Source organism: Sylvia atricapilla, chromosome 1 (genome assembly GCF_009819655.1).
Source record: "Sylvia atricapilla isolate bSylAtr1 chromosome 1, bSylAtr1.pri, whole genome shotgun sequence".
NCBI lineage: Eukaryota > Metazoa > Chordata > Aves > Passeriformes > Sylviidae > Sylvia > Sylvia atricapilla.
In genome coordinates this window covers 9,249,603-9,273,837 of record NC_089140.1, presented here as the reverse complement: position 1 = coordinate 9,273,837, position 24,235 = coordinate 9,249,603, and the positions used below count along the sequence as shown (strand labels likewise).

General features: G+C 38.2%; 1 protein-coding gene across 1 annotated transcript in view; it reads left to right on the top strand.

The window, feature by feature from the left end:
* PTPRN2 (protein tyrosine phosphatase receptor type N2) overlaps positions 1-24,235 on the top strand; it is a 629,378-nt gene that overhangs the window by 253,549 nt on the left and 351,594 nt on the right. The window contains exon 10 of the mRNA XM_066314564.1: positions 14,016-14,102. Coding sequence (XP_066170661.1) covers positions 14,016-14,102 — 87 coding nt within the window. The remainder of the gene's footprint in view (positions 1-14,015; positions 14,103-24,235) is intronic.

Genomic DNA, 24,235 nt, shown 5'->3' with positions numbered 1-24,235 from the left:
ATCTTTCCCTCCTCAAAGGGCTTTGCTTTCCCACACGTTTTCCTCTCATTTCTTTTGGGACCAGCTCTGCATTTGTACCTCTAGAGGAACGTAGAGAGAATTTTTTCTGATTGATGGAGCTGACCAGCCAATGTGCTGCACTGACGACAGTAATGGCAAGGCTTCACTCTGTTCTTGTTGCAATGGGCAGTTTTGGGTGTGTCCCCAGTAGCACCACAAGGACTCCCTCAGATCTGCATTATTCCAGTTGGCTGAACAGGAGTGGCTGCTGGCCTAAATGTCCCAGACCAGGCATTCCCAGACACTCTCATTCCTCTTCCCATGACTCTGTGCTGCTTTAGCACCCTGAGTTTGGGTCTTACATGCCAGATCTTTGGAAGAGCAGCTGGTTCAGGTACTCCACAAACTCTCAGTGAGCAGGTTCAGGTCACTCTGCTGACTCCAGGCTATAGAACTGGGCACATTAAATATGCCCAAAGTAAGGATGGGGCTGGGGGCTATGCTTTGTTTTTATGAACTGTGGGAGTTGTTAAAAGCCTGAGATGCTGCAGTATCTCACAATAACATATGGTCAGTTCTTCTAGGATATCAGTGCTTTTTGGGTAATTACCATTCAGGTCATTATGAAACAGTAATGAATTTTAAACTTTTGAAATGAGCGAGAACAAGAAAGCCAAAGATCAGGATTCCTGGGAATGCAGCATACTGAATCATAGTGCAGTCTATTATCTGACAGTACTTTTTCATCACTGCTGTTCTGCCCAGTCCTGGGAAGCTCCGATATAAAAATGCCATCATTTAATTTTTATGCCTTTTTTTTTTTTTTTTTAATTTCTTAGCTCACATTATGTGTAAAAAATGTAAATGCTTGACCACTAAAAAATGAGAATGAAGTAATTTCATAAGTGGAAAATCAGTGATTAAATTTGAACAGAGGTTCTCTGGGCAACCTGTGCCAGTGTCTTAGTAAAAAATCACCTCCTAACATCTAACCTAAAACTATTCTCTTTCAGTTTGGAGCTATGTCCCCTTGTCCTGTCACTACACTTCCTGATGAAGACTCCCCTCTGAATTCCCTGTGGGCCCCCTTCAGACTCTGGAAAGCTGCTTTGGGTCCCCACACAACCTTCCAATCTCCAGGCTGAACAGCCCCAACCTCCTCAGCCTGTCTTCATAGGGGAGGTGCTTTAGTCCCTTTATGAACTAGTATTTGTGTTCTTTCAACTCCTTTTTTGAACACTGTATTGTTGGATATTCTTTGTCATTTTGCATTATAAATTGGTCTGGGCTTTATGCTGCCTTGAAGGAAGATACAAAGGAAGGGAAAGAATGAAAAATCAAAAGTGCATTAAAATGTGTATCATCATTTGTCCTCAATCTCATTTACTAATTACTTGTATGAAGAAGTAACTTGATATGAAAGAACAAGTTTGCATTTTCAGGGCTTTTTTGCATCAGAGATTGAGGGTACATAACAAGCAAACCCTGTAGCTGTTTCCAGCATTCAGCTTAAAATGCATTAGGGAGTTCTTTGGTGGGGTCCATTTCAGCCTCAGAAGGGAGGGCAACACAATCATGGCACAGATTATTGCCATTATTTCTGTGCTTCTGCAGGCGACAAAGCATCTGTATGAATTTGTTACTATTAACACAGCTGGAGGTACTGAATGTTTGAAGTAATGCAAGCACAGGCTGGCACCGTGTCACACTTTGATTATAACTCCAGAGAGTTGATCCTTCTCAACTTCTCTCTCACTCTCCTGTTTCCAGGGTGCTGTTATCTCCCCTGACCTTCATAGCCCAACCACTGCCATCGATTTTTAGCAAGTGTCATTTGTGTTACAAATTGGTCTGGACTTGAATCTGTCTGCATTAAGGGGTTTAGATTCACACTTACTGATGGTGGGGAAAGAGGGAAAAAATTACGGAAAGTGGGGATTTGCTGAGCTGTCAAAACAGAAGTAAGCTTAAAAAGGTTTTATGGCTAATAAGGCCTTTGAGGAAACAAGCATGAAAAAATGAAAGTGCAGCCCAATGCAGTAAAATTGCAGCCTCCTTAAAATGATTACAATAGCAGTGCTCTGAGGTCGGGTAGCTCTCAAACAATCCAGTGAATAACTCTGTGCTTCAAAGTTATTTGGTTGCTCTCATGAATTCTGGATAAATGTGAACCATTTACAAAATTAATCATTATTTAACTTAATGTAAGGCACAGACCATGTTCAAACAAAAATAAGTCCATGAAATGCACTCCTTCCCAAAGTCTTTAGTGGAGATGTGTGCTTCAAGATGTGTGAAGTTACACTGAAGCATGGACAGGAAGTCAGACTCAGACAGGCAAGGCAGACTGTTCTAACACCATGGACTCAAAGCATCAGTGCCCAGGACTTTCATTATAACTCAGGGGCACTTCCAGACAAGAGAAATAAATACAATTTAAGTGTCTAAATGTTGGGGTTTTTAAAAACTTGGTAGGTTCAGAAAGAATTTAATGGCAACACTATAAATTTGGCATTAAAAATGTTCCCAGTAGTCCTTGCCATGGCACTTACCTCCCCTGTGACCTGCAGCAAACCCCTCTAATGGCTCCATTTCTTCTCCATTGTATGGATAATATGCATTCTTCTTGTGTTGACTGAGACTTCCTTTGTGTCTAAAAAAAGACGAGTAGGGGTTGGAGAAGGCTGGATTTGATAGCTTTGTCCTGGTGGTTGCCAGCCTGATGAGAATGGCAGAGTCATGTCACTGTGCTGCCCTGTCTTTTCCAACAGGCTGTGTGCTACCTGAGGTGGCAGGAGCACTCACTCCATCCTTGGGGAGGAGTAGATGACACCCTTCTCCATTAATTCCCTCCTCAGGCAAATGGCACATCCTTCCTTGGATTGTGAGGCGTGTGGCTCAGATTTTGGCAGTAGCAGCTACATGAGCCAGGCTTGGTAAATGACCTTTCACATCAGAGAACAGTGGAGTTGGTGTGCTAAAAAGTGCCATGAAAACAATTCCCAGGGCAGGAGTCAGTGGGAAAAGGGGAGTGAAAATCTCTAGTGGAACCTTGGTAAAGCTGTATCTGCTTGTTTCAGTGCCATCAGCAGCCCTCCCATGCCTCAGTTACTACTGAAATTTGCACACAAGGAGTTTCACATCAATGCTTTATGCATCAGTAGCTGAGTTTCCCATAATGTTGCTTGTTAAAATATTTACTAATCTTAGCAGAAAAAAAAAAGGCAGAAGAAAAAAACGAAAGAGGGAAATCCAAAAGAATTAAACTGTGTCCTTAAAATAGAAGTTTCCCTAGTGTTTACAGTTTCTCTTGGATGGAGGAGTGCTGTGATCACAGGCTCTGAGACTGCATTGATGATAAGCTACTATTTTAAGCTACACAATTTAAGTCCTGACTGTTTATATCTGAGGGCCACTGAGCCTGGGCCTCCAGGAGGCAGTGCCAGGGACCCTCTCCTCTCCTTTGTGGCAGCACCACACATGGAAGACCCTCAGGTCTGCAGCACCTTCTGCTGAGGTACATCAGACTCTCCTGGAGGAAAGGCTGCTGCCACAGCAAAACCACGAGTTGTACCTACCCTTGAAATCAACAGGAGATAAATGGGATGCTCTTCATAGTGGCTTTAAGGAGAGTGAGTCACAGAGCAAGGGGCAGGGTGTCACTGCAGATTAAGAGCTGGTGATGAGATAGGAGAGAAAGATTTGTCATGAGCTGCTGCTCCTCAGCGTGTACGGAGATTAGTGGTACCCCATCGGCAAATTGTCTCTGTTAGGAAGAGCTGTGGAGGATTTAGAAAAGTTCCAGATGGATTTAAATACATTGAGGGATTAAGGAGTACAATGGTAGATTAAATTCAACTGGAATAAGGGTGACAGAATAATAGACATTAGCAGAAATAATACTTAGGGGAAAATAGAAAAGAATAAGCAAAGGTATTCTATAAACTCCTTGTAGTCTGTGCTCTGAGGCTGTGGAAAATTTGAAGAAAAGATTTGCTATATCTATGTACATGATTCCTGCTCTTCATATGGTGGCACATGTTTTTGGAGTTGAAAATTTTTTAAAAAAAGCCTGTAAGTCCTTAAGGCAGTGGCCCATTTCCCAACATTTCTAGAACAGAAACTAGTCTAATACATATCACTGAGGTCAAGAGTTCAGGAGGAGATTTCTTTTTAAAAGAGAGATTTTTCTAATTGTTAAGTAGGTACATAATCACATTAACTAATTGTTTGTAGAATTATAACCATAATCTTATTTATTTTCAGAGGAATACTCTTGCTGCAGGGTATAAGACAACACGAGTTCACTTCTGACAATCTGTGTTCTTGGGCTGGGCTGCAGTGCACATGTGACACATGGGAAGTGCTTGGCTGATATTATTTTTGAACACAAGGTTCATGTGTTTCATGAGGATCATGTAAGGAAAATGTGGCACCATTCCTGGCCTCTGGAGTAGAGAATTAATCAGTTAGACTGATTTTTTCATGTATAATATTCTCATCTATTTGGTCTGGTGTTCCTAGTACTCCTGGAATTGAATATCTGTTTTGCTGCTTTTTGACTGGGTTTTGGGCAAGGGCCTGAATAATGGCACTTCCATAGACACCCTTTCACTGTTTAAGTTTTCCCTCAGAGAACTGAGGAAATACTATTTTTTGAATAGTTACTGAATAACTCTTTTAATGTCTTTTATCTTTCTTGATTATTAATGGTATAAACACAACAGTAAGAAAAAAAAAATAAAACCTGATTGTTTTTGTTTGTCAAAGCACTGTTTTTCTCAGGATAGATGGATCCTTAGGTGGTCCTTACAGAGGCAGATCCCAGCTGACCACTTCTCTTGCCCTCCCTCAGAATTTTTCCAGAATTTTCTTGGACTCTATTTCTTAGCACTTTTTTTAACTTTTGGGCTATCCTGTATTAAGTGCTAGTTTTAGAAAATCAGGCAGTAGCATGTCTGAGGTGGAAACAAACCAAGCCTGATGCTGGCCCATGAAGGTGGATGGATAAAAATGCTGAAGTCACCTGTTCCAACAGCCCCCCCTCTGCTGGATTTCATATTTTGTAATCATTAGAGCAAGTAATAAGCAAATAGAGTTCCTACCACATCTCTATGTCATTTTGCAGAAGCTCTGAAATACGTCTGCACACCTCAGAGTCTCATCACTCAGCCTCAGCCTGTGACAGACATTCCTGCTCTTTTCCAGGCATGGAGGAAGGATGGCAGCTTGGCTGGAGCTGGCCAGGCTGCTCCTCCCAGCTTCCCACCAGCAGGGATTTTGCCTACACCAGTCAATGTCCATACTGCTGCCAAATGGTGCTAGCAGCCAGAGAAAACTAGTCCTCAGCATTATTCCTCCTAAAGACAGACTCCTTATTTGACTCTCTAATGCATTCCATATGGTATTCCAGACTCAAATTTCTGAACTTTGATTTTTCTTTTTTTAGGTTTTTGCTTTTTATCTTCAGTAGTAAGGAGATTGTGCTGCATATTGAGAAAGAGATACTGTTATGGACTGTTGCTCTGTCAGTGACAGGAAGCTGATTTGATGTCAATCAAAACAAAGATATTACTGAGAAATGGCCAGGTGGAACTTCCTTAAATAATTATTTTAAACTATGGATTTCATCTTTCTTAAAATCCAGTATTTAATAAGACTAGAGGAAAAAAAATTACTCTCAATTCTCAGATCAGTACTAAAAAATGTCTTCAGTGTAAAAGAAGTTCCTATTCATGTCCACTAAGAGAATGACTCTTAAAAAATCTTAAATATAAACACAGGAATAAATACAGTTGTAGGCAGGACCAACAGATCAAAACTCAGATTAGCTCCTACAGTAAAATAGGAAGAAGAAGAAGAAGAAGAACCCATCCAGGCAGATCTTCTGGTAGACTCTTTTTTTGCTAACATGTGAATCTGTGGGATAAAGAACAAAATGAGAAAGAACCTTGCAATTCTAACCCAACACTTTGGCCTGCAGGGCATAATCTGTGTGTAGCTCACATTGTTTAATAAAAGTTGATTACTGAAATTAAATTCTTCATTAGATTTCATCCATTCAACTTCTGTTTTCAGGAGCTTTGGATATGTGTCTTGTTACCCACGTGTTTAATATCTTTTCCCTTTAAGGCACATTGCTAGGTGTAAAGCTGAAATGTGGTTATTTCAGAATTCAGAGTGAAAGCCAGACTGCCTCATTTAGATACCAAACTGCTGGATGCTGCCCATATTCCCCAAGGATGTCATCCACTTCATTTCACATCATTGAGCTTCTTGAGAGACAGGTGAAGACATACCCACACAGGGAGGTTAGACACCTTCTTTCCTCCACTGATTAGAAGGGACCCTTGAAGACTCCAGAAGACAGCCCAGACTGCAAAATATCTCCCTGTGTCACTGAGACATCCAAACATGTGGGATGTTCAGGGATCCAGCAGGTCTAGTGCTGCTCTGCTGACAGGCACTGTGTCCATGATCTTCTGTCTTCTGCTTATTACTGTGGGGCTTGGAAAGAGAAGCAGGAGGTGGAAGGGACCTTCCATAGGGTGCTCTATATACCAGACATGAGAGGTAACACTGTCCATTATCCTCTTGATGGCCCAGTGGTTCATCTTCAGGCCTAAAAGCAACAGAGAAAGATACATAATGCACAGAAGAGAATCTGATTCTTAACTTGCAGCACTCAGGAGTAAGGAAGACTGCTGGTCCAAACTTAGTTTTTTGAGTGTGTGTGCATTTAAAGTTATTTTAAAATCAACATAAATCTGAATAAAATGTCTTCTTCCGAAAAGTCCTAGAGGCTGGCTCCAAGCTCTGCTTCATTCTCTGATTTAGATGTGTATTAAATATTATTCAAGGTGAGCTCCAGTGTAGCCAAGCTTTGGAACATTCTCCCAGGGAGATAAATGGAGTGGCCATGCCACTGTGCTCAAGTTTGGGCAGCAAAAGAAGCTGGGTGTGAGTGGTATTTACCTGCCCAGAAAATACAATTGCTGATACTGTTGGGAGGGTACTGTAGTGAAGCATTCAGGCAACTTTCAGTATACAGAGAATTGCCTTGCAATTTTATTGTAGTGCTCATCACTCTTAAAAAGGGGCAAACTGGCCGTCATTGCCTGTGTCCTGATCTAAGCAAATTTTAGGTGGATTGAATTGTACCTTACTTTAGATTTTTCTGGGGATTAGAGTGACATTTAGTTTTAAAGAGTGCAATTCCCAGTGTCAGGTCCATTTCTGTACTGTATATTATTCTTCATTTTTACAGAAAATGATCCAGTTGAATTAATCTGACAGGGCTGACTGGATGTCCATTACAGTGCTGCATTACAATTGCTAAACAGAGTATTGGGAGGGCACTAGGTACAGTCTGGTAAAGACAATACATAATTTAAATGATGACACTAAGGGGGCATTTCAGAGTTCATAAGTGGATTTCCAAGGGCACTTAGCAACTGGGAGGAGTAAAAGCAAGTGGGAGCAACTGCTTGTGAGACAGACATAACCTCAGCATAACACTGAACTGCAGGTTGTTCTCCTTGGGCTGAGAGCAGGCTTGGCAAACACCAGCCATCAAGCCATCTGTATAACTGCATCAGATTTTTTGCTACCAAAACGGTTCCATTTATGCGATTGTTTTGACAGCCATGTTGGGGAATGCAGAACATAGTGTTTTCATCATTGTTTACTTCTGTGTTTTCCTTTTGTTCCCTTTGACATTGCACACTGGCTCATATTAGAGTTTGAGCTCCATTTAGCTCAGCATGCAGAGCTGGCCATGCTGCCAGTGTCACTCCCCACAGAACTCCTCCTGTGCCTTCATTTACATGTTTCCTTTTAGTTTCCTTTTAGTTCTTTAACCAGAAGGGGAAACTTTGAGCCTTGAATGCATAAATCATTAGGTCCAGGTAAAAAATGGGCCATTATTCAAAATGTTTGTTCTCATTCATCAGATCTGTAGTTAATCTTGGGAATTTCTTGAAAACGTGGACTCCGTTTGTAAAATTGTTCAGAGGATTGGAGTGTGAAGCTGAACTGGTCTTGAGATCAGCATCCAATATTCAGCACTGCTCTTCTGTTAAAGTGGTCTAACTGGCCATTCATGATACATCTGGTCCATAAGACGCTGGTCTCCTACTCTGTTTTGCCCACAGCAGGTCTTTAGCAAGATTTCCAACTCACCAGGGAGGCAGAAGTTAACTTCACCAGGATCAGGGTTCTCCGAATATGCTCCAAAATCAGCAAGATGTGCTCTAAAACCGGTCAGAACCTCTGTGCCAAAAAAGTTTGGAACAAAATTTTTGACAGGGGAATGCGCGAAGTTTTTAATTAAATTTTCAGGTTGTGAAGTATTTGCTGCTACATCTCCTCCATGTTTGGTAGGGAGTGGTATATAGACCCAATAGTGTTGCTTTTTCTCTTCTTAGATCCAGAATGGATGCAAGTCAAATAATAACATTATTGTCTTTTGTATAACAATACCAGGCACCTGATAAGGAAAGTTGGTGTACTTACTTCATTTTATGGAGAGTGGAATTACAGGTCAGGAAGATGTCTTGCCTGAGGTAACTTGATAGACCTCTCCCAGATGAAGACATATTCTGTTCCTCATTAATTATTTGTTTAGCTGCAGGTATTCTCTCATTTATGTGTAAAACCACTGAAGATAGTGGGATTGCATAGATAGATTTAAAAAAATTGGCTAGCATTACTATACATCTTGTAGCAGGAACTAAGGAGAAACTCATGTAATGAATTGTTCTAAGTTGTGCCAACTTCCTGGGAGCAGATTTTAAATATTACTTCTCATCACTGCATTTTTCTTGTAAATTGAAGAGTTAAATCTTAATAGTCAATAGCAGAGGAGGATTATCATTCAGTGTTCTATTATTTAAATTACCTCTGTAAGTGAATTGTTCCTTAAAATATTTCTGTTTTCAGCTTCCTCACTATGAGGGACCTAGACACTGGAAGATACAAAATCTTATTTTCACCAGACAATCTAATTTTCTTGTATTCAATGTCCAGTACACTTTGTGGAAACACTTTGACAATTACATAAAGTTGGGCTTCCAAATCCACTCCTGACCATTTAAATGGATTGCACTAATTTTCAGAAGTGCTCAGCAGCTCATATTAAAGTTAAGAGATATTTATTCCTGTGCTTTCATTTCAGTTTTATCTCTAAATAAAATTTCTTTCTAGGCTAGATCCTGCCACTTTTTATTTGGTTGGTCGTTTGTGGTTGTCTTAGGAGTGTTTTTTGGGTTTGTTTTTTGAGGGGGTTGTTTGTTTGGGGGGTTTTCCTCCTTTTTTTTTTTTTTGGGTTTTTTGCGTGGGTTTTTTTGGTGATTTTTTTTTTTTGTATGGTTTGGCTTTTTTGTGGGGAAGTTTTTTCTGTGTGTTAGATAAAACTCTTGGTGAACTTAGAGGGAGCTGCTTGGCTCAGGATTATTTTAAGTTAACCAAGTAGATCTGAATTGGATTATTTATTTGTGACATGATTAAGCTGGATACAGAATTTTTCATGGCTATGTCATGATGTTAAACTATATATCAGAGTCTTGAACTGAGCTGGGGAGTCATTTAATCTGAAGGGATAATGTAGTACCACCATAAAATATTGGGGTTTTTTTAGCAGAGATATAAGGCATATTCTCCAGGAAGTATAATAGTATAAGAGCCATGCCCTGAAAAGTGAGATCAAACAAAAGCAGCTGTGAAATATTTTGCAGATGACATTCTGAAAGACTTTAAAGCTGTATCTATCAATCTATCTATCTCTATAAACCTCAAAGGAAATATTTATATTTCATTCCCCACTTACTTATTCCTTGTCATTAATGTGTCAAAGTATGTTCTACCAATAATATGAGATAGAGATTGGCGTCTGAGTGAGACCAAGTTCTGCTACTGGTGCAGTAGTGTCTGAAAAAATAACAATTAAGGTAACACTAACAGATAGAAATAGTATTAGAACTTATAGCAATTGAAGGAAGTACATTATACATGAATTTTATATACTTTCTGACTCTCTTTTCATCTTCCAAGAGAGCTGGAGATGGAAACCTAAAAAGAACCTCAAAAGAAATATTTTAAACAGTGGGATGTATCACATTTTCTTTTAGCTGCTATTATTACAGTTACCTCGAAAGAAGATGCAAAAGAGAAATCTACAGCAAATGGAATGAGAGTAAAGGTGGAAACCCAAAGTAAGCACTGTCTCAAGATCTCATCTGGCAACATCTGTATCAGCTGCAAAAAGGAGCTCTGCCATCCAGCAGTTGACTCTTCTTAGGGCCAAAATCTAAACCAAAGGTGATCAGAAACCTTCAAGGCAATCAAAAAAAGTAGTGATAAAGTTGAATCATAGAACATCCTGAGTGTGAAGGGACCCATGAGGATCACTGAAGTCCAGTTCCTATCCCTGCACAAGACACCCCAAAAATCACACCATGTGCCCAAGAATATTGTCCAAACCCTTCTTGGACTCCATTGAGAGTGCTGTGACCTGGAGAGCCTGTTCCAGTGGCCATCAAGCAGGGTGTTGAGGGCACTGCAGGAACCATTAGTTTTCTTGGACACAGAAGGGGTTGGCCAGCCTCAAGAGAACTTGGATAACATTAACAGCATCCAGGAGAGGTCCTTTTTCTGCTTCTATTTTTCTCCAGCTCATGCTTTGTATCTCTGAGGCCAATGTAAATTGTGATTTCGTTTTTAAGGGTTCACTGGTGTAATGAAATGCCTTATCACAGACTCCTGGAAGAAAATGCATATGAATTGGACCTGTCTTGGCCCTGCAATGTGAGGGGCCACAGCCCAGGGACTCACTCTGTGCTCTACTCCCTGGAGTGCCACCAAGGCCCAGCACCGAAGGAGTTCCCAGTTCCCCCAAGTTCAGACGAAGCGGTGTGAACCCTACCCATAATTTTTCTCCAAGTCTCCAAGGCCTTGATAAAATAGTTCAATTGTCAGGGTTGCTCAAACAGTCTTCTTTCTACTGTTACAACTTCAGTCTGGAGTGTCTCACTATTGTTCCTTATCTGAACACTTATTTTTTGTTTTTCTTTATTGGTTTGTCTAACACTTCCTGTTGAATTAATTCCGCAGCTGTTGAACCCTCACAATCAATAGATGAAACATATTTCTAAGAAAATCCCCACTCTCTAATACAGAAACTGAATCAAGCAGGCTGAAAACTAAGCATAGGATGTGAAAAATCACAAATGTCATCTGTTCTACAAGTATTGAGTGCTTGCACTGAGGATGTGTGGGAGGGCCACAGGCAAGAGAATAGGTGATGTTTGAAAGATTGTCCTTGTGAAAGCCTGAAATGAAATGGGTGGTGTGGGTGAACAGTGCTGTTGCAGGGTAGGCCAGTTTGCTTAGCACTGTGCTGATGGAAATGGTGTAATTCTCTCCATGTAAACAAAGTTAAAGGCAATCACCGTACAAACCACGCAACAATGAGCAAAATGAAGCACTAAACAAAAGCAAAGCATTAATTGAGTGTGGAAAATCATGGCCTGGCATTTTTAGAGGAAGGTTTTGAATATTCTACTGTCCTACAGCACCGCTGTCATGGAACCGTAAATAGACAGTCTAGATTGTATCAGTGTTGGGAAGTTGAAAAAATTGCATTGAAAAATATTGTGATTGTAATCATTCTTAATGGGAATCCTCAGATATGACTTTGGGATCAGTAATAATATTGGTACCACAGAATACTCATCCAGCAGCTTTCCCGTGCTATAATGAATGATAATTTCTTAGCCTATCAAACTGCATCTGAGTTTGTGAACCTTTGTGTTTGAGTTTGATATTGTGTGAAAGTTACCAAAACTGCTCTTAGATGTTCAGGCTTGCAAAACAATGGCCTTCTTACACCATTTTCTCACCCATTTCCCCTTCAGCATCATTGCTGGTTTGTAGCATTCAAATGCTCTGATTACACCCCTCATTTACTGCTGCTGCAATGGGCTTGTTGCAGCATATCTTGTTTTTAAAGCTGGGGAATGCTTTTTCTGGGGAGTAGGGGGTTGAGCTTTGCAAGTGAGGCTCCCTTGGTTAAAAAGCACCACCAGTGTACACAGCAGCCTTTGCCTGCATCAGACTTGCTATTACAGTAAAAGCCCACTTGCTGACACCAATCATTTCCGTAAAATTTAAGCCAACCTCTTTGGGAGAAAAGATTTAATTAACACATAAACCCCAGAGTAACTATGACAATCTGCTTTCATAGTGATGGGAATAATCACGTTTTTATCCACTGTCAGTCCTTGAAATATAACAGTTTTATGAATAATCTATGGTACATTTTTTTTTCCTTATACAATCAATCAGATTCTTTTGTTACTTTCACACAAGAACATTTCTGTCTTAGACATCTAGAAAAACTCTATATTTATCTGGTGCCTTGAGGGGCTACCTCTGGTTGTGTGACAGGAGGTCTCTTGAGCATTTTGGGCTGGTAGCATGAAGGGAGGCTGAGCAATTCCATCCTAACCAAGATCCACATGAGATATCCCATTATTTAAATAGAGGTGCCCTTAGGGCAGTGTATGCAGAAACCAGTGCAAAAAACCACAATCCCCAGCTGCACCTCCCCAAAAAAAACCCCACAAGAAACAAATCGAAACAACAAAAAACGAGCCAACCAAAAACCTGCCACAAACAAACAACAACAAAAAACCAAACCAAAAACAACAACAACAAACCCCCACAAAAACCCCCACAAATCCCCAGTGTGCTTTGCAGACAATAAATAAAATAGTAGCAATGAATTACTATGATGTAAAATTAGATTAAGAAACTTCAACTCTGAGGTGGAAATAGTGACCTTTGAAAAAAGCTTTGGAAAAAAAGCTTTTTCCCTTAGTCCAGTTGGAAGAATTGTGTCTAATACTACATGCTTTCTTTGACACCTTCTTCTCCTACTTAATATAAATCCTTGAAGGAAAAAATACAGAACCTTTTCTCCTGTGGGTTAATCTCAGCAAAGTTGTTTCTGCTTTACTATGGCATAAGTTAGATAAGCTTGTCAAGTATAACTTTATGGTCTTTGGGGCTTTAACAATGTTAAGAATAAATCTATGATCACGATTTAGATGGAAAATGTTGTCCCTGTTATTTTCATTGGACTTTGTTATTTCGTTTCCACATCTTTTTACTTTCTTAATACTTTTTTTATTTGGCTCCACAGTATTGAACAACAACTAAGCAAGGTATGATCTGTATATTAGGGATGGAATGTTCTTAATACATCATTAGAGTTGTATCAACTCTAATAATTTGAAATTTTTGTAAATGTAAATTTTGCGTCTAGATAAGTGTTTTTAAAAATGATAGCAGTCATCTTGTGTTAGGGTTGATTGCAACCTGTTTTCTAAATTAAAAAATGTAAATGTGGCATTGACAAAGGTTAAAAAGATTTAAAGGGGGCTCTGTCAGCAGTGTATGCACACACCAAGCTAAATCCTACGTATCTAATCAGTGTCCTCTGGACTGTGTGTCTTGCTCCATTGTTTACTTTCAAATCCGTAATAATTTTGTATCCTTTCACTGGGCAAAGATTCATTTTAAAATCTAATGAATTTAAAAATATGCTTTTCACCTGTCCATTTGATACCGAGCCTGCAATTTGACTTTCATTGTTTGTTTCCCTCCTTGTCTCGTCAATCTTTTTCTTTCTTTCTGTCCTTTTACTTTATTACATTTTTTATTGAGGACTGAGATGAACTGGTTGCTGCATCATGGGCCCATTACACTTCCTAACAATTCCATTTGCACCTTATTGTTTGTCTTATTGCTGGAAAATTCAGGTGATTCATCATGCCTGAAGAAGCACCTGATCCCAATTCCCTTGATATCACGATTACTATGTGACAGGAATACAGTTAGTGGTGGCTTTCAGACTCAAAGAGGCCAAGGTGATAACTCTTTTGGGACCTTTAGCCTCTCAAGTATTGATGAGTTCCATTTTTTTAATGCTCTGTTTTCTTGCTCCCTTTCAACAGCCCCCTGAGTGTGGAAAAGGGCTTGGAGTTAATAAAGGAAGTGGCAGATCTCCTGAAGCTGCAGATGAGTGTCTTCGATGATGTCAAGTATGTACACGGGATTTTCTCCTTTTTTATTTTATTGGATGTCTCATTATTTTTGTATAGTCTGCCTTACAAGGAAATATCTGCTCTTTACCATCAGAATTAAGGAAAGTAGGAAAGAAGGAAAAAAGAATATTGATGATATTTGTAACATTCTCTACACACCGGAACAAATTATTTTGAGAAAATTATAAAGAATTAAATTTCTTTCAGCTTTCACAGGGAAAGATAATCTGTTCCAATTGCTACACAAATATTGCCAACTTTATTTAACAGTTCCTAGGTAAGGAAAGCCTTCTGAAGGGGTCATTATATCCAGCATTGCTGGGGGAAAAAAGACATCAGAGATGGATAAACACTTGTGTGCCTGGCTTTGAGTCTGGCACATGGCACACTTCATCATGCCTTTTGGTCAGCTACTTATTTAACAAGTCACAGGGAGTTCAGCTGTGCTGAGCACTGGTTTTCCTCCTGTGATTCATACTGATGAATGCTCTGCATGTTAATCTCATGAACTAGGAGGTTATGATCTGCCACGTCCAGTAAAGCGTTTTAGATTGAGGATTTTCTGAAGGCAGTTTGGAAGAAACATGTACTTCACAAAACTTCATCCTCTCTGTATGAAACAGAAGTAGTTTGATGTAAAAGTAATTGAAAAGAAGGGTCAGCTGTGGGAGGGTTTTGAGAAAAGAAGCCACATCTTGGGCACAGAGGAAATCTCTGATGTCTGGGTTGCATCCAGCTCCTGCCTGTGCTTTAAAAGGTTTGGGACTGCTTGCCTTGGCTCATGACTTGGGTTGCTGAAGTGCAGCATCTCTCACAGCCTCACCTGTGCTGCCATCAGCTACTGTTTGATCTTCATTTACAGAATGGAATTCATTGTTTAATGCTCTGTTTTAAATTAGAGTCTGATGATGTTTCATCTTTAGTGGAAGTGTTTATTCTTGATTGTAAAAAATGAAGAAAAAATGGTTCCCCTTACTGTATTTGTATGGAGAAATGGACTATTTTTGAGAAAATCTTTTCAGAAACCTGGAAAATACCAGGCAATATCTGCTTTAGTTATTAAGAAGGAAAATATTCCCGTATTTTGTTTGTTTTGATTAATGTCTTTTGGTTGTATTTCATGAAATACATTTTTTATGAATACCAAGTTTTTAAATTAAAAAAATATATATTCTATTATCTTTCTTGTAAAGAGAATTTGTATCCATGACTTTGAACACTAGCAGAGAAAGTCTACTCCACATTTAAAGTAGAAATCCTGTGGAACAATTTCTCTGCTGGAATCAATGGGTTCAGCTTCATTAACTTCATTCATTTACAGTACAAGAGCACTTTCACCTACCTTTCTAATTGTTAGTATAAAGCCTTTTGGTTATCTTTTATCATTTGATAAATCACAACACATTGCAGTTGATAGGCTGTAGATTCCTTCTGTAATGAAAAATATCATTCCAGTGGCATAGCCAGCTGTGATGGACCTTTCTTTTAATGTGCAGAATTAGCTGCTTATTTTGCATCTATTAATATGCAGTCACATGACTGCATTGAAAATATTTGTTTGGTCAGTACCTTAAAAGCGTGGTATGAATCACAGGAAATCCAAACAGGACTGAAAATTCTTTTTATCCCTACAATGTTTTTATCAGTCTTTGCCTTTTTAAAATCTATAAATCAGTGAAGAGATATCATAAATCACAAATCAATGAGGAATTCACCCATAATAAGTTTTCTTTGTTCAAGAGAATGAGATGCTTTGACTGAGATTAAACCCGTAAAGTACTAAAGGAAGGTGGAGCTGACCAGTAGATAAAGCTGTAGTAGAAGCTTTAGACAAAGCCTTGCCAAGAAAGAGGTCACGCTTTTTGGATTTGTTGTTCCCTTGTCATTGCATCACATCAGTGGAAAACAGTACAAATTTGAAAACTCTGGTTAGCTTCTCAGTGGCCTCATGGAGAGGGTTTTCAGAAAAAAAACTGATGTCATGTCACAGTCACCACTGATATATCAGGAAATATTTCCCAGGAAATATGCTTCTTACTTGGGCTAAGGCATCATGGGTGATTTATTTTATTTCACTGGCAGCTAAAAGTATCCTTTTTCCTAAAGGTTCATTTTTTTGTAAAAATTGGAGGGTTATATAGGAAAAACTATCAGTCAGCCTGGAGAAAGAGTTATAAAAGGGGTGAGAATTTGTCATACTACCCTACTTTAACTCTGACCTGAGTATTTTCTTGGTCTGGATTTCTCAAGTCTCTTTTCCCTCCAAGAATTTCCAATGGTTAGAAAGCAGAGTGTAGACTTGGATTTTTTAGATCATTGCAAAGATTTCAGAGTACTGACATGTTAATGAGAATCACAGGGTTAGTTTGAGAGTATAAACAAAGTCATCACATTAAATAGGAATAGTGCTAGAACTGAGTAGAGAGGGTAAGTGGTGAGTTGTTTTAAAGTTCTTTAAATTCTCAATTAACAGTTTATTGTCCTTTTCTCTGAAAAAAAAAAAAAAAAGTAAAAAAGAAGATTTAAATGAGCTGCTTCACTAATAAATTACTGCCTTTAGTTAGTTTTGTCTGCAAATATCTTTCACTTTTCCCTGTATTTTTAGTTTTTCCCTGTGCTTTGGAGTTAGGTAAGCAGACAATTGCTTTTGCCATGGATTCCTACCAACGCCCTGTGTTAGCTCTTGATTAGCTGGTGCTTGGTAGTGATCAGATGATTTTATCTTCTGTTTTTCACAATCCTGCCAACTTTAACTGAAAGGCTTCAGTTCACAGGATATCCCCAGGCTTGGCTGCCAGAGCATCCAGTCCATTTCTACAGCTGATTTGTTGTCAAGTTTGCATTGACATAAACTTTGCTCTTCCTGTGAAGCAGATGAGTGAGAATAGATTTAGGGAATTCAGAATTAGAAATAATTCAACGTTGAAAAAAAGATCCAAATTGTTAGTTGTCACTTCTGGATACAGCCTGAATCTTTATGGAAGTAATAGTTATGCTTAATATGTTTTGTTAATGGTTATGTAGCTGTCAAATAAATTCCATTATTTCTTATTACATCATTAGAGACCATTAAAAGGATATTAGCATGCTGATGTAATTATGCAAGCAGACGTAAAATTACTATAGTTATGATTTTATAATCTAATTATGGGTGTCCAATGCCCCTGGTGATTGATTGTTGGACTGGTATCAGGGATGGAAGGCAGATGAGTACTAATGTTTAGGAGAATTTGTATCTATTTTCTTTAAAAAAAATATGATTTAGCAATCTCCAACATTGGCCTTCTTCATGTAACTGAGTTATTAACAATGTGAGACTTTATCAAGAAACATCCAAATATAATAAAAAATACCAAAACCTTTCAGCTCAATTTTGAAAGTAGTGAAAAAGAACACAGAATTAATAATGAAAGTCATTGATTAGAGCATATATGAGTTAACTGGTTTCTGATGAGAATACAAATGATTTTTGAATTTGTATTTATTGTTCTCATATTTGGGCTATTTACTGCCAAGATTGTAAAGGGAGAGTGTCAGCACTGACCTTAGGTGAATACCTTTGTATGGAAAGAAAACAGATTATTCTGATTTCATAGGATTTCAGGCCTTATATCCTAGCATTCTCTGCCTCCAGTTAAAAGTGAGATTTTCAGCTGAATATTACATTCTCTCTAGATTGATATGATTTTCCCTATTGTCATTGAAGATACTTTGCTCTAGGTGTCTCTTTTTTCTCCATTTTGTTCTGCTTTAGCTTCCTCCCCCCATTTATCTTAAAGGCACTTTCCTCATTTTTGCTTTCTGATATACCAAAACTCAGTAGACAAAGAACTGAACTTTCAGGAGAAGTGCTAACTTGACCAGCATTTCCATTTTCATGTATAACTTTTCAGGGGAAAACCTCTAGCAGAGCACTCCATCCATTCCATAAAATTTCATTAATCTTAATCTGCTGCTGTTGTTTTGAAGTGTAACAATTCACTATATAACCATATAATCTATATATAAAATGTTGAGAGTGAACAGGGTACTTAGGCTAAATTTGAAATGCTAATATAAATAGATTTTTTTAAGTTGAAAAAACTGATTCTGATTATCCACTATAACATCCAAGATTGCAAAGCCATTTCATTTAACCAGTATTCCTCTCTCATGAATTGATGCATTTATACTGTGCATCCAAAGCTAAGTTAAAAGACCAAAGCCCTCATCTTTCAGAGTCTAAATCTCCAACAGCCAGGATTCAGGCTGGTTGTTCAACTTTCACCTCACACTGCTCCCTACCCATACTGGGACTACAGGTGAATTCAGTGCTTACTTAGTTTATTATATGAAAAATGAAAATTTCAGGTTAACTGAAGGTATACAAGGGAACCATATGAAGACTTCAGCTGAAAAATACCTTTCAAATTTTGTAGCAGACACTGCAATATGTTTTGATATTTTGAAAAGAAAATACTATAAATTCAAAATAATAACTAGTTTCAAAATTTAACTAAGCGTGACTTATAAGGAAAATGCTTTTTTTTAGGTGATGAGAATGAACAAACAATTGACTTTGGACTGAACTCCATCCATTTTTTTGTTTCGTTTTGTTCAGGTGACCAGTCTTTTGAATAACAGTAATTATGATAGACTTCTGAAATATTGAATCACATCTATATATTTTTCTACTGGCAACTGTTTTATTTCATGATCAGAAAAGAAATGCTCAGTTAATGAGTAGCTCTTCAATGTTTCATTTTATTTTTATTGTTCAATGTGTGACTTCAGGTTTTATTTGTTGCACTTTATTCAAATTCCGCTTTGAGGTCAGAAACCCTTTTTCTTTCTGTTTTGGGTTTGTTGTTTGTTTTTTTTTTCCTATAGCACTCCTCACTTCAGTATCAAAATGCTTGGCAAACATGAATTGATGTATTTAACTCATATGAGATAAGGGGGTTTGTGAGGACCATCCAGAGCTGGAGTTATGAATGAAAAGATCAGTATCAAAGCATTTACCACTACGAGGTCCAGTGTGATGTCTCACTGCATGGCTTACTCAGCCTCTTCTGAAACAAACTCCCCTGACTAAGACAGAGATCCCATTGGCTTCAATCTGCTGGGCATTCAACTACCTGAGCATTCAGCAGTCCCAGAAGTCAGCTCTCCATTCAGACATCGGTATTTGGCCTTTAACATAAAGAAATAAATACCTGACATTATTTTTCGTCTAATGAGCTGAGACTGAGTCTGAAGTGGATGATTCCAGCAGAATTTAAAGTAACATTAGGACCTTTAAATCTTTGTGATTTGGTGCTTCATTTGCAACATACTTCCTGAAGTCTGATAAAATTGAAATCAAGGCCCCTGAAAATATCTTCTCTACTACTTGACCACCATTCATCTTTGAATTTCAAGGACCCTACTGAAAAAAACACTTTTAAAAGAAAGAGTGCATTTCTGTATTTGAAGTAAGATTGATTTTTCCTGATATACAGTAGCATGTCCATAGTTTTAATTATGGAGTTTTTAATAGTTTTGTGTAAAGAGTGGTTTTAACAAAAGCTTGAATTTGGAAGGCTTATCATGTTACAAGCACATTAATTTTGTACTTCAAAACTCTTGTTTCCAAGTGCTGGGGTTAGAGACATTTTGCACCTCCTTTTGAAAGAATAGGCCTTACACAACCCAACTGCCAATCATTATCTCGGCTTTTAGGAAGAGCTGGAACGGTTGGGCTGGAATAAATACAATTTGAAAAGCCAGCCAACCATCCCAGTGAAAAGGACTTGAACTGAGGAAGATACCTGAAAATCAAACCGAGTGGTGAAAGTTTGGAGAAGCTTAAAACACTTTCAAATTGGAAGTGTTGGGCAGGCAGAGTGGTGAGTGGGTCTCCCAGCCTCACCCGTTATAAACATGTGCATTGGCTGTAGTGTCCTAATCATGCACTGCAGGTTTTGTTCATTGTTTGTCATGTTATTTTTATAACACCTGAGAAATTCAATCAACCAGTTAATCGTCTTCAGTCATCCAGAACCTAAACACTGGAACACTACTTGGTATTTTCACTCCATTGTGCTGATGGGTTATGACATGTGGTGGACGTATGTTCTAAATGTAAACAACTCGGAGAATTATTGAGAGGCAGGATAGTGTGAGGGAGGATTGTTTAACCACTGAGCAGTGGTAGGACAGGTAGCACAGGGTCTTGTTGGGTTTGCATTTGAAAAGATCCCTCCATTGTGCAGATTCTCCATTATTCCATTCTCCTTGACTTGGGGTGATTAATCTTTTCTCGTGTTGTATGTTGAACATCTGTGGATTAATATTCTTGCAAAGTTGTTTTTTTTCCCAGGTTTGGCAGATTCTGGATTTTGCTGTTTATGTTACTTAAGTTTGAGAGGAATGTTCTTTAACTCATCCTGCTCTCCTTAAGATGCTGTAATATTAACTAGAAATAAGTAGCTTTTTATTTCCACTCCATTATTGTCCAGAAATTATCAAAATTTGTGTTTCAATCTCTACCATCTTTAGTCTCAATAAAAAGATAGACCTTTCAAGAAAGTTGAGCAGTATGTGTCATCTGCTCTCTGATTTTAAATAGCAAGCAAATAACTGTGGTTATTTGACATAATCTTGTTTAAAGTGTTATAAAAGCATAGCTCAGAAATAATGGAACCCCTTTTATTCAAACTTGACTTCTCCCACAGATTTAATGAGTCTGGGAAACAAATTACGTGAAAAATGTGTTGCTGAAACTCATTGCATGCAGGCATTTATAAGAAATTACATTGTGTTTTCTGGTACATACTGTCTTACTTGACAACTAATTTATAATATAAAGATTCATCACTTTTTAGAGGAATGATGATAAGGGAAAAAAAAGGTGAAAATTTAAACTATGCATTTCCTTACTTTAAAATGAGTGATTCCACAGCCTTAGCATTGCATTAGTCTTGTGGCTTTTCCCCCTGAGGTACAATACATTTTGTGTTCCTTTCTTAAATGAATGTGCATATAACCAATATAATTTTGCCTTCTCCACTGTAACTTTCCTGCTAGAAAAATACAAAAATCTTTAAGATAACAGGAAAGATGTTGGCCTGCAGCATTTTATGACTTCTAGGTTACAGAAGAGAAAGGCTATAAAAATCTAAGGAGATTCTTACAAATATGTATGGTGCTTGGCTTTCTATTGCAACATTTTATCTCATTAAAACAAAGGATTTGCACCTTCATAATCAAAAGTAGAATGAATCCACTCTTATTGATACATTTCCATGAACTCCTAGGTCCCTGCTCAGGAGAAGGTTTTTTTATAGTTATGTGAACTTCTGAAGTCTATCTTTTTTTAAGTTCATATTTCTCTACTACTCATCTCTGTGTGACTGCGAATGCCATCATATTCCCTTTTTAATAAAATCAAAGTTCATGACATTGTGGGGTAGGCAGGATATACTCCTCTCTTTCAAGCAAGTCATTGAATGTGTGCCATTGCATTTAATTTATATAAATCTGCACGTATTATTAACAGGTAATAATTTCCATTCTGCAGATGGATAGATTGAAACCCAAGGCAGTTTGCTTCATCTTCCCTAAAATGCTACAAGACTTGATGACAGATATGAGAATAGAAACAGAGAACTGTGATTCTCTCTTGAATTAAAGCTTCATCCACAAATAGAATTACTAATATTAGAAATAAAAAAAAAAAAAAAAAAAAAAAAAAAAAAAGGTTTTCATGTAGGGATTTGTTTAAAAGAAAAGCCTCATAGAAGAAATGTAAAAATTATTTTATGTCTATTATGTCTATTTCTGTCTTGATCCTCTTGCCCTTTGCTACCTGATTTTCCTAGAAGTACAAACAAACTTTTTTTTCTCTTGTTTTGTGACCTGGGTGTTTGGATTTCATGAGCATTACAGACCTGCTGACCCAACTGAAAAAGATGAAGAATTATTTTGCATTTTTGTTACGGCCTAGCCAGTAAATATTGCATAAACAGGTCAATGAGTTGAATTACAACCTGCGTGTAGAAGGGTTTGTATTCCTTGAGAGCCATAAAGACAGAGCAAATATACATCTGTATGTGCCAGTGAAGCAGCCCAATAAATTCCACTTGCAGTTCCTCCTTTGCCAAGGAAATATCCCTGCCCGACAGATGGCAAGGGAGCCTCAAGAACAAATCTTCTCATTGGTGTTCTCAGAGCTAAAGGAGAAGCCAACAGGTCTTTGTGAGGACAAGCAGGAGAGCTCTGGTTGTCACACTCAGAATTTGGAAGCCCTTTGAACTAAGATTGTAGCAAATTTTGGGGTTTTTTTGTCTTTTGTTGTGCTGCCTAATAGTGACTTGAGAAATTTATGTCCTACATGGGTCCTATCAAAGCTCTGAGCATTCTGAACCTGTACCTCTGTAACAACCCTAACCTGTGAGTCATGCTCCTCATTAAGGATTAAAAGTCACTTGGAGCAGAAGGTGACTGTCATCCTAGCAGACAAATTTTATATGTGCTTTCAGCCAGTTCAATTAACAACACAGGTGTGTAGAGGGTGAGTAGGGCTGAAGCCAGTAAAATGCATTGAAGGCTTACTGGGTGAAAAATTAAAAATGTCTGCTGTTTGTAGATATAAAGGTATAAAGAAGGAGTATAGAAAGATAAATAGAATGGGATTTTTTTTTCTTTATTATTTCATAAATTTTATCCTTTAGCTTAATCCTTGGAGAGTAGAAGAAAAATTACTTTACATTTAAGAAGCTTATTGAGACCATTTTCCCACCCTTGCAGGGTCCAAACACTTTATTTTTTACTGTAAGAAATTATAGCACTTGTATGGTTTGTTCTTTTAAATACTGTAATTAAGAACCTTATTTGCATGGCAGGCAAAGCTGGCAACTTTCATGTACTCAGTGTGGTGAAAATGTCAAGTTTCATGGCTTGTGACAGATTAATAGAAAAATTATTTTAAAACTCTGCAAATTATTCATAGATATTGAGTAATCATCAAAAGTTGCATTTTGTGAAGAATAAAAATAGGGCAAACTGAGTGTAGCATCAATCTCTAAATTAAGCGTTGTCTCTTTTTAAAATCATTTAAATTGTAGGCTTAGCAAAATAATCTTCACCTCAGATGAAGCAAGTTGTAAAATCTTTAAAATACACTTTCATCATCTTTTGCAATGTAAATTAGGATCAGTGTACTTAGCACAATTTTGATGCATATAGATTAAATGATTAATACAAAATTAATGATTAATGTAAAATAATTAAAGCTCCATCCTTTAGTATCAGTATCAGGGACTTGCCAGACATGGACTGCTGTTACTGGAGAGCATCCCTTTCTGGACCAGTCGTCCCTTTCCTGGGACTTCAGTCTGGAAATTATTCTAATGACAGTAGTGTGTCAGGCATTTCATTATTTGAGCACCTTGTCGTGGCTTCTTCTCTGCCCCTGAAATGCTGCTCTGTGCAGTCACTCCTCAGCACTTATCATGTCAGGGGGAGAGAAGAGGGCTCGACAAGGTGTCCAAGGCCTCACCTGATTTATGAGGAATGTAACTTGCAGAAGTAAATCTGGGCTGCAACCGTCAAATCCAGACATAAGTTCTGTTTCCATGTAGCTACATTTGCAAGACGTGATTGCTCTGAAACTGTCAGTCTTTCTAATCTTTGTGGTCTACCTGTTATGCCTCCCAGCTGCCTGGTGAAAACCCCTCTAATGAAATTCAAGTGGTGATAGGAAATCAGCCACTACCTGGTGGGCACTGCAATTAGTGTCCTTCCCTTGGCAGGGATTTTGCTTTTCCATCTTTAGTTCCTGGTCACTGTCAGACACCAGGTGTAACGGCAGCACAACAAGTCTTTAACTTTCTCTCTCTATGTGTTTAGTGCAGGAACACTTCAGAGGATGGTGCAAACTGTTCATGCTTAGCGTATATGAAGGATATAAATATTAATAGATGATTTATTACTTGCTGTGTGTTCTGGAACACCGTGCATCATTCTTCACCTTAGGGAGCATGTTGGGTGTTTTCCTGAGAAGGGCTCGAAAAACTCATTTTGCTAAAACAGAAAAAGATTCTTTTAATTGATCGCTGGCTGTGCATACATACCTGTCGATAGGAATGTGAGAATACATACAGCTCCAC